This window comes from Punica granatum, chromosome 1 (genome assembly GCF_007655135.1).
Source record: "Punica granatum isolate Tunisia-2019 chromosome 1, ASM765513v2, whole genome shotgun sequence".
In the NCBI taxonomy this organism is placed as follows: Eukaryota; Viridiplantae; Streptophyta; class Magnoliopsida; order Myrtales; family Lythraceae; genus Punica; species Punica granatum.
Window position 1 is genome coordinate 43,917,506 of NC_045127.1, and position 13,065 is coordinate 43,930,570.

The window sequence follows — 13,065 nt, forward strand, 5'->3', positions numbered from 1 at the left end:
TAGTTTCTTCTACTATGGGTTAAGAAAATGAAATAGGAAACACCATATATAAATTATTTCACTCTTAGTCTCAAATTAGTAAATAATATCATATGATGCATGTTTCAAAATTTTCTTATAGTCTATTATTTTCGAGATAAGATATTTAGCAAATTATTTCCTTAATAATTAATAAAAAATATCCCTTTCCTTTTTATAAGAATACTTTACTATAATATCTATATATACACATACAACAAAACGATATCTATTTAATTAGAATAATATTTTGCATATTTCACTATACGTTCACTTTCCTTAATAGTAAGTAATAAAATATTATAAATATAAAGGGCAATCTATAGGAGAATATTTTCTAAAAGAATATAAGAAATTTCTTAGTATGGATGATGATGACATGGCAATAAGAGAGAGCTTCATTTTATATTTTTGATAATATGGTGATGTAAGAATTCAGTTCAACCTTTTCTGCTCGTGTCATGCATGAGCTATTGATTGGAATGGTTAATTTTTACATGGATTTTAAAGGATTTTGGTATCACAGTTAAAATGTTCATTAAGTTATATATATATATATATGTATATATTAAGAATTGAAACCATTCAAATATTAATGCATACATTAATAAACTAAGTAAAATTAAAATGAATTATAATACCAAATATGGACGAAGAAAATGAGATTACTTAGAAAACATATTATATTTTTTAAATATCAAATTCTAAAAAATTTTAAAAGATGATTGCCATATATCTTGTGGAAAAAACAGTGCAAATCATCTATTGTTATAAATTCTTTTTACAAATTTTTACTTTTAAAATTTTTTAAATAGATTAATCTTTTACTATTGTTGGTCAAGATTAACGGGGTCTAGGACATGGAAGAGGAGTTCAACGACTTGATCGCCACCAGCGAATCCTCGAAGCTCGTAGAGAGCACATGGGGAACATACGGAGGCGTAAGTACCAGGCCAAGCTCACCATTGCCTTCTGCATCCCGCTCTTCCAGCAGCTTACTGGCATGAATGTCTTCATGTTTTATGCGCCCATCCTCTTCAAGACTGTCGGGTTCAGAAGCAACGCCTCCCTTATGTCCACCGTCATCGCCGGCTTTGTCAACTGCATCGCCACCTCAGTGTCGATTGTCATTGTCGACAAAGTCGGCAGTCGTTTCTTGTTCCTCGAAGGTGGTTTGCAGATATTGTTAATGCAGGTAGTAATCGAAGTTTTTTTCTTTTTCCTTTTTAATTCTTATTTTACTATATATCACGTTTATCTGATTAAAGTTTAATGGTTCTTTTTTTTTTTTTTTTTTTTGCTAACTTCATCTCCGCCTTTCCATATAATCATCGCAGGCACAGCCTGGAAGTTTGGGTTGAGCGGTAACCGGGTCCATTGCCCAAATGGTAGGCGGGCAGCTTGGTGGCATGCATCTGCACATACAAGGCTAGGTTTGCGTCGTCATGGGGGCCCCTAGGATGGCTAGTGCCAAGCTAGATCTTCCCCTTGGAGATCCGGTCCACAGCTCAGAGCATCAATGTCGTCAACATGATCTTTACCTTATTCGTGGCTCAAATCTTCTCATGGATGCTCTGCCACTTCAAGTTTGGCCTCTTCATCTTGTTTGTTGTTTGGGTCATCATCATGACCATATTCATCTTCAAGCTCCTACCCGACACCAAAGGCGTCCCAATCGAGTAGATGCAAATGGCGTGGAGGACCACCGCTGCTGGAAAGAAGTACGTATGTGATGATGACACCGTGGATCTTACTAAAAACAAGAAGGATTCGGTCGTTTAATCAGTGCCGAGTATTGAACCTGGATTACCAGGCGAAAGCGTGCGTCATTATACTGCACCCTCTTTTGATTATGTATTTGCTCTTATCTTCTTCGAGACCTCCATATTTCATCTATTAGTTATTTTGATATCAGTAACCCGCTGAACTTACAAAGCTGGTGAGGACCAAGTCAAGACCTTTTTGAGACATGTATTCCGTCAAATGTTGAATTGGTTTCCCGTTACACTTCAAGCATATTTAGCTCTTTATGGCTTCGAGTTTTGATTATGGAACGCATCAAACATAGTGCCCGAGCGAATCCAAACAAAGTGGCTCTCTTTTCATACACTATATTAGAGTTCGAGAGATTCGCGGTCCGGATTGTTCAGCTACTGGATAATTTTCAGTCGGCTACTAATAACCAAAGCTTCCTTTCACCATTCTAGTGTGTAAAGTGGTGTGTTTGTCTTTTAATTATTGAATATCGTTCATTTTGATAGTTGCAGTTTCTTTTGGCCAAAATTTTATGCGTTTGTTCATTATTCGGCTAAATTATTGCGTTCCCACTTCAATTTCAAATGTTAAAAATACCCAAAAGGTATAGTACTTGCAGGTTTGCTTGATCGTTTGAGTGAGAAAGTTTGATCGCAGTAACTAGAAATTTAAGTTGTCGTGAAGATGCAGTTGGAGATAAATCCAACATCTGCAACCCCAGAAGTTCAATCTTTTTACAGATTTCATCTCAGTAGTAGATTGCTGGCTTGTCGGGAGCCATCCATGAGTAGTTTTCGGTTCTCTCCCAACTCTGCATACTTGTTGAAGTATCCTATCCGATAAATGTAGCATCTCCGGGAGATTAATACGGGCTTTACAAATTTCCTTCTGTCCTGTCACTTTTACATGGATGGTTTCTTTCGGGGTTAACGAGGAATGAAATTATTAGAAAGATCACATGGTAAAGAATTAGAATACTTCAGCAAAGTTCAAAGGAGGACAATTACATTGGTCCAGTAGAGACACTGACGCCTTTATTCATAAATGGGGACAAGCCTCCCAAAACTATTGAAAACAAGATAAATTTAACATAAGAGATTATTGCAGTCTGCCTATCCAAAAAAAAACAGGACTATTGCAATCTTATTCCCAGTTTCGAATCCTCTGTGATCATTAAGACATCAACATCTCGGACTCTTTTGCATGGTCTATCCCATCCTTTGGATGCAGTGGGCATTGCCCATACCAGCAAACTGCTTAAATATCCGGCCGAATTCCATCTGTGGTGGTCAATGAGGCCCGCACTGCATTGGATGTTATCCCTGGACAGAACAGATCATTGGGGAGTACATCTGGGATGGCACAGAACCTCTTCCTTGGAGTTGCTGCAGGGGAAGTCCGTTGTTTCCTGCGACGTTCATCTGTTGGTTGGGCATTGGTTGATGTGTTGCACCCGAAAATCCTGCTCCCTGGTGTTGTGCCGAATGACAGCCCGAGTTTGTGATGACCTGGTTGTTTGTTACGTGTTGGGTCTGGCTTTCCTTTGGAAAGTCTATGATCCCCAATTGGGCAAGCATCTGAAGCTGGTTTAGGTCCCACTGTACCGAAACAACGGGATTCAACTGCTGAGTGTTGCTCTCGGCAGTGGGGGTTTGAGACTGGGTATTAGCCGCAGAGACAAAGGACTTTCCCTTTCCATGTTCACTGGAAGAGTTCTTTCCAGTGCCCACTGTGTTTTCTTCCTTCAGGGGAGGATCACCAGGGACAGCATAGCCCTGCGCAGCGGGTTTCTGTGGAATGCCGCGTTCCACAATCGGTCCATCCCCTTGTGTGAACCGGTTCACCATGATCTGGTGCAAGCTTGAGAGGTCTGGTTGAGCTTTTGCCCGTTGGTCAGGAAGCCTCCCCAGCCGGACTCCTGCTGCTGTGGTTTTAAAGGCAAGAGACCAGTTCCAGGTTTCGCCCCACCAGGAATAAGCTGCAGGATTCCATTTCTGGTGGAACAACTCGATTCCTTTGGGCCGGGGAGTAAACTTGCACCTGCGATGGCTTTCCCTTTCGGAGTAAAGCCCTGGTGCCAGCGGGTTGAGAGCTCGAGTTGGCTTATTCAAGCTAGCCTGTTCAGATGATGGATTGCCTGCCACCTGAGTGAAACTAGAGCCATGAGGCAGCACTTGGATCATCCGTTTCCCATCCCCGGAACCAAGGGTTCCTTTCGCGGTCTTGCACTGTTGGAGCAGGTCTTTCGCCGACTGACTCTTAGCAGAAGAATCTGAAGCAGTCTGCTGCTCTTTTTGTTCACTGAATCGATAACAGCAGTTTGGATCACCCATTTGCCATCACCGGAGCCGAGGATTCCTGTCTCGTTCTTGCACTGCTGGAGTAGGTGGTTCGCTGATTGAATCTTAGCAGAAGAATCAGAAGCAGACTGATGCTCTTTTCTGTCCTTTGAATCTGTAGCTGCAGTTTGGATCATCGGTTTGCCATCTGCAGGCCCAAGGACTCCTGCCACCACACTCTTGCACTGTTGGAGCAGGCCATTCGCGGACTGACTCTTAGCGGAAGAATCAGAAGCAATCTGCTGCTCCTTTCTGTCTTTTGAATCGCTAGCTGCAGCTTGGATCACCAGTTTGCCATCCGTAGGGCCAAGAATTCCTGTAACACACTTGCACTGTCGGAGCAGGCCTTTCGCGGACTGACTCTTAGCAGAAGAATCAGGAGCAGTCGGCTGCTCTCGCTGCCTGTGGCCTTGTCCACTTCATTTTTTCCCGACTCTGTTGAGGCTTTTGAAGGACCTTTGGCCATGGCCATATTCTCAGCATCAGCCCTCAGGACTTCAGCATTTTCAGAAACTTCCTGGCCTTTCGAGTGTTTAGATGCCCCACATAAGAGGTTCTTCCGTAACTCTGAGTTCTCAAGAGGAGCAGCGTGAGAGAGAGTCTCCGCAGTCTTGTCATTGTCTGAGCATCTAGAACCGGGGGGTGCTGGAGCGACTGCAGTAGTTTTTAAGCCAGCAGAGCTCGTTCCGGGATTAGTCTCTGATGCTTGTAGGACTTTACCATCACCACCCGATTTCTCGCCCTTTAAGCTCTCCAGCAGTTGAGTCAAGAGACTCAAGTCAGAGATGTCTACCTGCTTGTCTACAATAAGTTTCAGCTTCTCTTCGAGCAATTCCTTCACTGTTTCGATCGAAGCACTCATCTTCCCCGCCTGCTGTGCATTCTCCCCGCCACTGAGGTTGAGTTCTCCATTAGACGAGACATTAGGTTGCCATTGGACGTGAGGCAGAAACTGAAAACCATCACGTAACTTGATTCATCACCAAATACATATATTAGTGACAGGCAAATTTGTTTTTTCAGAAAGAATTTGTGAAACCGACCTTCGTGGCAGGGTGGTGAGCCTCAGTGATCCCTTGAGGAGGGAAGGGAGCATTGTTATGGAGCATCGGGCCTGAAGCTCTTACGATGGATCCAGCTTGACTCAGCATAAAGTTGGTCCTTCGGAGCCTGTCTTGCCCGTAGATGTTCCTCAGCCTCTGGGGGTGCATCCCATAATATGGTACAGAATCCGCATACTGGAGGTTGGCTCGGTATTCATCAGCCAGCACCATAGGCTGACCGCCCAAGCCTCCGTGGCCACCCCTAGGAATGAACTGATTTGGATCCCATTCCATAGGCAGCACAGTCCCATTCCCCACATTCGTGAAATCTAGTCCAAGGAAGCTTCCCTGAGTCGGCAGCTGCTGTTCTTGTGGGATACTCCCCGGCTTGCTGATAAAGGAAGGAACATGATCAAATTACAAATGACTACAATCGAGTACTAGCATTACAAGATTCTGCAAATTATCAATGAAATTGAGGTCCCTTGCAGCATGATACTGTCAAATGAGTTCGCCCAACTACATCAAAAATGGATCTAAGCTGTGATCGTCATTTATTTTCCGAGACGATATGTCATGTTCCTTATTAGGATGCATGATAAACTTCCGAAAGAATTATGAGAAATTTTCAAACTATTGTTTCTTAACGTACTATACAAATTGTTCATAGTATTACTCCAGGACATTGAGGAGTGCCGGAAGTGGTTTCAGCCGTTTTCCTGGGCAAAGTAATATATCTTGAAAGATGATAAATTCTTGTAGAAGCTTGAAGAAAACGATTTATATCGAAGTACCTTGGGAGGTTGTAGTACTGAGACATCTTGGAGGAGTTCTGAGAGGTAAAGTTTGACATTTTGCAAGATGCAAGACTGCTAGAACTGATAGTGCCGATTGCCTGATACCTGAGAGCAGAAGTGAGATGTGCGAGTGGCTGAACGACAACATGTCCTTTATGTAGAAGCGGGACCGTGAATATTGGGAAATATTATTTGGATAAGAACTTTTAAATGGCAGGTAGAGCGACCGGAGCATTTATAATTCTTCCATTACATTATAAAGACCAGATACACATTTGCTTTATCGTTCATCCATTACAAATCAAAGAATGCGTCGGTCTGAATGGTCACATCAGAAGTTCACGCGGTATCATTCTCTCGTAATATGCTATATACCAAATAGAGCATCAATCCGAAAGATAACATGAGAAGTCTGTGTCGCATTTATAACGATTTTGTCTGTAGAATACGTGTACTTGTAATCATACTGGATGCGATGGATATGTAAGATCCCTTCACTTTTAGCCATAATTCTTCCCGTTCTTAGCATGGAACTTTAGCTGTTTTTCTTCCTTCTTTTCTCTTTTCTATTTGTCTGTATAAGTCATGAAATCTCAACGCGTCGTCTACTAGTCTGATAAGGATCACCTGAGATGTTACGACTGATTCCTCGTGCCAACTAGGACCAAGCCCTTTTATCAGGTTTAAGCCATGAAGAGGAATTGTCGGTTCTGGTATAATGTAGATCCATTTCTGGTGCTAATAGACTATATCATATGGATGTGATCCTGATTGATGGTTCGTGCAATTGCAAAATAGTTCTTTGATAAATTTCTTCTATCGGTGATGGAATTTCATAAATGATGTGGTTTCATTGATAGCTGCTTTCATGGCTGCATAATAAACCTGCAGTGATAACTGAGTCAAGAACGAGTCATATGATCTTATTTTGAGTGATAATTGTATGCTAGAACTTCGAGTATGCCATGTCTTAGATTAGTTTTTATTAGTTTTATGTAATTTTTGATTGTTTCTAGTTAGTTTACGAGGTTTTACTTTGAACTACTTACTATTGATGTTATGATCGGTGTTTTAGGGACATATATAGAATTTTGAAGAGTTCCGAGGATCTAGATCGAGGCCTGGATTGATGGAGACGGCAATGAGAGCAAACTCATTTGACAGGTATGCACAGTTTTGTTTGAGAAAATTTTGAATGGTCCTACCTCATAATGATGTGGTGAGGAAGAACCAATAAGATTGTTTCAATTAAAAAGACTTATCACAATTAATCGAGTGATTAACACTTATTATTTAGTTTATTGCAATTTAATTGGTTCTTCCTCATGCCATGTGGCGAGGTAGGATCACCCAATAATCTCTCGTTTTGTTTCAATGGTAATCATTTAAACTTTATAAAAGATTAATTTACTTATCAAGAATAGCAAAAAAATTTCAACAATAATTGAAAATTTTGAATGATAATCTTAATTTATTAGAATAATTTAAAATAGTTAGTGACAATTTTGTCACTAATTCTCTTATTTAAAGTGCATAGAACTTTTATTAAATTATTTCATATTACCAGATTCACAACAGATATTAAGTGCAAGTACACAAACTTCATTTTGCATTTTATTTTAAAAATATATTTTGTTATATCCTTGCTTTCAATTATTATCTTTTTTTATTTTACTTTTTATGTGATATGAATTCATAGAATTAGTGTTTTGTGCTTTTTTTTAAACATCTTTGTATGGGTAACTTATTGTTTTGCATTTTTTTTTTCGAAATAGCACTTTCAAATTCCTCATTTTCACTCATAAATTTAATATTTTGATATGCTTGTAAGTTAAAATAATTAGCGGATTGTGATAGTTTATATGAGCTTAACTAATTATTTTAGAGTATAAATTATTGCAATATTTATTTTCATATAGGTTTATTAGATCGTTCATTGTTTAGAAAAAAAAACTTTTAGATGCAATTTTTACATAAACTAGTTGTTTTGCCAGTGCTATGCAGGGGATTTTGGCTAGAGTAGCTATTTTTAGGGGATTTGAAAAAAAATTGATATCATAACTTCATAAATTGAAACAATTCAGACATTAATGCATACAACGAAAAATTAAGTATAATTCAAAGTAAATTATAATACCAAATATGAATGAACAAAATGATCTTATTTAGAAAATATATTGCACTTTTTTAAATATTAAACTCTAAAAAATTTTAATAAAAAATTTTCATTTGTTTTGCAACCGAAAAATTCAAGCAATCTATTATCATAAATTCCTTTGCAAATTCATACTTTCAAAAAAAATTAAATGGATTTATCTTTTACTATTTCAAAGTAGTCAATATTTGAACATACTTATTGCGTATCAATAGATTTTTCATTAAATTTCTAATTACGTAGAAAAGTTTTTCTATAGATATGTAACTTTTAGAAATTGAAATTTATTTCTATATAATTTTAAGAAATTCTTTTCTATTTCAAAATCAAGAATGTCCTTGCATATTAAAACTATTAAGCATTTAATAATTTATATGTGTTTACTAATTTAATCATAATGATATATATATATATACATATATACACATTTGCAATTATGCCGCAATTTATTATATATTTTTCAACTTTATATATATATAGACATATATTAGATAGCCGTTCTAAACCCATGATACGTTACATTTGCATTTATGATCCTATTTATTATTCCGTAGTCAAGTTTATATTCATTGATAGCATTTATTGCTATATATTACTTTGTAGCTTATTGCTTGTAATAAGTTAAAATCTTTCACTAATCTAATCGTGTTAAAATGGATTAAGAATATCACCAAATAAAAAGATAATCATATGATTATCAAATTTTTAACATTTATATTGCCATGCATTATTATGATTAGCAATAATTTGAAAGAAATTAGAAACACATATAGTATTAAGAAATAAAAAAAAATTATCATGAATTTTGAGTCTTTCAAAGTCCTCTATTCAATAGTTTTTTGGTGCTTACTTTAATTTTTTCAATTTCGTTGTAACTTTTTGTCATTTCATAACGATATCAACCTGGATGCAACTAATTATAAGAAATCAATTTTATTTGACTTTTTCAGTATATCTTATAATCACTTTTGTAATATTTTTTCTTTTAAATTATTTATTTCAATAGTAGTTCGAAATATTCAATTATAGAAGAATTTAATTACAACCGTCATTAACTTTGGTAACTAATTCTTATTAATCTTATCTCGTTAAAAAACTTTTAATTATACTTCATTTTATTTGATTTTTTTTAAAAATACTTTTAATTATACTTTATTTTATTTTATTACATTGATTGCACTCGAGTTAATTGTACTTTGTGTTGCACGGTTTGTTAAGGGAATTGTTAATTGATATGGAATTTTGCTACATTAACTTTGCATTGCACGGGTTATATCATATATTGATTATCATGTTATTTGAATTAATCACATTTAGAAAGATCAATTTCTTATTTAGAGTACTAATGTTTTTCATTATCAAATGCAATTTGAAACAATAATTTTTTTGTTTGAAAATCAGATTAACATATCTATATATTAGTATAATTAATTTGAAGAGCAATAAATGCCCTTAAATCGATGCATTTAAAAAGTATAAAAAGATACATATTATTTTAAAATTATAAAATAATATTATGTGAAAACATTGAATAAAAATAATATGATTTGAAAATATTGAAATACTAACAAAAATATATATTAAATGCAATTTGAAACAATAATTTTCCTTGCAGTTTTCATCCAAATTTTCAGAGTTCTTTATCAATTTTGATTGCCAAGAAGCATCTTGTGCAAACCGGGTACACCCCTGAAGATTGTTTCAAAGTGTGCCAGAAGATAATCAAAGATCCCGCAACGATCAATTACTTATTCTGATTCGAGGACCGAGTTTATAAAAGCTCGTGTTGATCGTTTACTAGCATTAGATGGTTGATATGGCTTTTTATGATTTGGCGGGGCTTATGATGCTATGGGGTTTATGACGTGGTAATGTTATAATTTTGGATTTTGAGTGATGGGATCTGGCGGGTGTTTGAATTTTAGGATGGAAGTAGCATGAGATTTGGACTTTTAGCTTATTTCCTTTGAAATTGGATACGATAATTTTGAGAAGAAGGAAAGACTTCAGTTATTGCTTGGATCATGAGATTTGCGTCTATTTAACTTTTCTATCAATTATTATCATTTTATAAAATTCAAGAATTTCACCGAGTAATATGGATTATAGTTGTTGCTTGTGGTGGTTCAATATATGGCCCAATACGAGTTGAGGTCATTAGGTATCGAAGGTGCCCAGACCATCTCGGATAAGATTGTTGGGCATATGGGATTCTGTCAAGGTCGCGGGCTCGACAAAATCGGATGGATCTTGGCTCAAATGCATAGTTTATTGTTAATAATTATTATTCCTAAACAACTATTATAAGGATATTTTGGTCGCTTGATTTGAACATCTTAATCACAAAATCCTGACATATTCTAAACACTAGATTGGAATATCATATATCTATGAATTTTTAAATGTCTTTCCATTCTATTCTATCTCGACCTTATCCTAATCCCTCGTTCGACAACCAAATATAGACAAATTGGTTTAGCAATGTCAAATTGAAAATGCAATTTGGCAATGCTAAAGTGATTGTTGATCATGGCGGGATTAGGATTAGGGTGCAACCTAGCCGAACCAAGTTGAGTATTGGAAAACTTGAGCTCGGCTCGCTTTTAAAATGGCCAAGCTCGAATTGCTCACGATCATACTTGAATATTAGATTTAGCGCACCTATTAAGCTCGTCTCGAGTATTTGTCGAGCCGGATACGAGAAGCTCGTCTCGGTTGCATCCTTAATTGTGTGGCCGGGGACGTTATCCCCTTCACGGTACTACCGGACGCCCCCGTCCTCTCATTATCCAAACGCCTAAAAAAAACAACTACCCCGACATTTGTAATATTTACAGAAAGCCCACGAGTGTTCTCTTTGGGCAGGAATGTAAATAAAGTCCAACCCGAGCCCCATTTACAGATCCCCACCCTCCTAACTCCTCCCCTATCTTCTCCGCTGATAGCGAGCTTCAGCATTCCAACTGAAGCACCAGCCAGGCTCTCCCATGGCGTGCGCTTCGCTTTTACCGTCCGCCGCGTCGTCGTTTCACGGTCAAGTCCTAGCCCCTGCAGCTCCGCCTTCCGTGCGACTGCCCTGGGGGAGCCAGAGGAGCAGGGGTGCCGCGGTCTCCGTCAGGGCCTCCGACGGGATAGTGCTGGTGGAGAAGTCGGAAGCGGAGAAGGTGCACAGGCTCAAGGCCACTTACCTCGAGAAGATTATCCCCCTGCTGAAAGAAGAGTTCTCCTACACTAACATTCACCAGGTAATCGATCGACCGTTCAATTTCGGTCGGATCATGGCTGCTCATAAGCCTGTGGATTTCACTGGCGTAATCTGAAATTGAGCTCATCCGTCACTTTGCAGTGATTCGGTAGCACATTATGGTTGTTTGGTCAAATGCGCAAATTTTTGAATTCTTCTAACTGTTCTTCCCGAAAATGCTTTGAAATTCGATTAATTTAATGATGTATGCGATAAACCATGGCTGTTCTTAGTCATAATTCGAGTGTTTTTGTACTTTTTAATGTTAATTCGTCTAAATGATCACTGCAATAATATTGCCTCGCTGTTTATCTCTTGGTTGTTGGCTGAAAAGTAAATCTTTTCTATGTCAAATGTTTGATGAGATATGAGTAGGTTCCGAAGATTGAAAAGATTGTTGTCAACTGCGGTATGGGAGATGCCGCCCAGAATGCAAAGGGTTTGGAAGCGGCCATGAATGATATGGCGCTCATTACAGGGCAGAGACCCGTGAAGACTCGAGCGAGGGCATCCTTGGCTACTTTCAAGATCAGAGAAGGCCAGCCACTAGGAATCGCAGTCACACTCAGAGGAAATGTGAGCATGTCTTCGCAGTTCAAATTCGCTTTTTAGTCAGATTGATTTCTTTAAGATCTTTTCGTTGATTCGGGGGAAGCTGATCTGTAGCTCGGCCACCAAAAATCAAACTTGCCATTTAATCTCCAGGCTTGTGATGATGTCAAATTGCGCAATGCCTGTGATTTAGCTTTTAGATACGAATGCTGAACATGCCGCAATGGCAGAAGCAAAGAAACATACTTCAGTACAGGATATGAACCAATAAGTATAATAAATATTATTATATAATCAATTGAGATGGTAGCTGTTTATAGGTAAGTCAGTGCTTGGCTTTGTGCTCGTGTTCTTACTGGATAGCACCATTAGGAGGCTTTCTTGTCCTGTGGTCATGTTCAGGGCATGCTTTTATATTTTCCTTTCGAGTAGACGGGAAGCATGTGGACACAACAATAATAGTGATTGGGCAGTATGGATACAATCACTGATAATATCGTTGTGAAGCATTGCTTTCTGTCTTTCGAGTTGCAATGTGCATTGAATTTAATGTGATCTAGAACTACTGACAACCTTGTCGTGAACTATCAACAGATTATGTACTCGTTCCTAGACCGGCTGATCAATTTGGGATTCCCCAGGACAAGGGACTTCCAGGGTGTGAATCCTAACAGCTTTGACGGTCATGGAAACTACAGCGTTGGTATTCGCGATCAGAGCGTCTTCCCTGAGATCAGATTCGATGCTCTTGGGAAGCCTAAAGGTATGGATGTGTGCATCACAACAACAGCCAAGACCGATCAGGAAGGCCAGAGGCTGCTGGCCCTCATGGGCATGCCTTTCAGAGAAGGTGGTGGCCCCGCAGTCGTACAGCGCAAGAAGAAGCTGAAGGCCCACCATTTCGATTCCAAATCGAAGGGCAGGTCGCGAAGATGAGGATTGCTTTTGTTTTGCTCGTAATTCAACGTAAGAGGTTCGTGTAGCTTTGTCTTGTTGTATTTATATCGAGGTTGTGTCATCAATATTTGTCATTGCTGAATGATGAACGATGATCTTTTTCTCGTAACAGATTGATCTTTCAGCTAGAGTTGTTTGATTCCATATCAGAATTTTACATTGACTCCACATTCTTTTTTCAATTGAAGTGTCTGTGTATTCATCC

The 13,065-nt window shown here is 38.2% G+C and overlaps 1 protein-coding gene across 1 annotated transcript; it reads left to right on the forward strand.

Moving 5' to 3' along the window:
- The first annotated feature begins 11,030 nt into the window (after positions 1-11,030).
- Positions 11,031-13,065, forward strand: LOC116193037 (50S ribosomal protein L5, chloroplastic). Its single transcript, XM_031521766.1, has 3 exons — positions 11,031-11,352; positions 11,727-11,927; positions 12,498-13,065. Exons 1-3 carry the CDS (start codon positions 11,095-11,097, stop codon positions 12,837-12,839), a joined length of 801 nt encoding a protein of 266 aa, XP_031377626.1. The 5' UTR covers positions 11,031-11,094; the 3' UTR covers positions 12,840-13,065.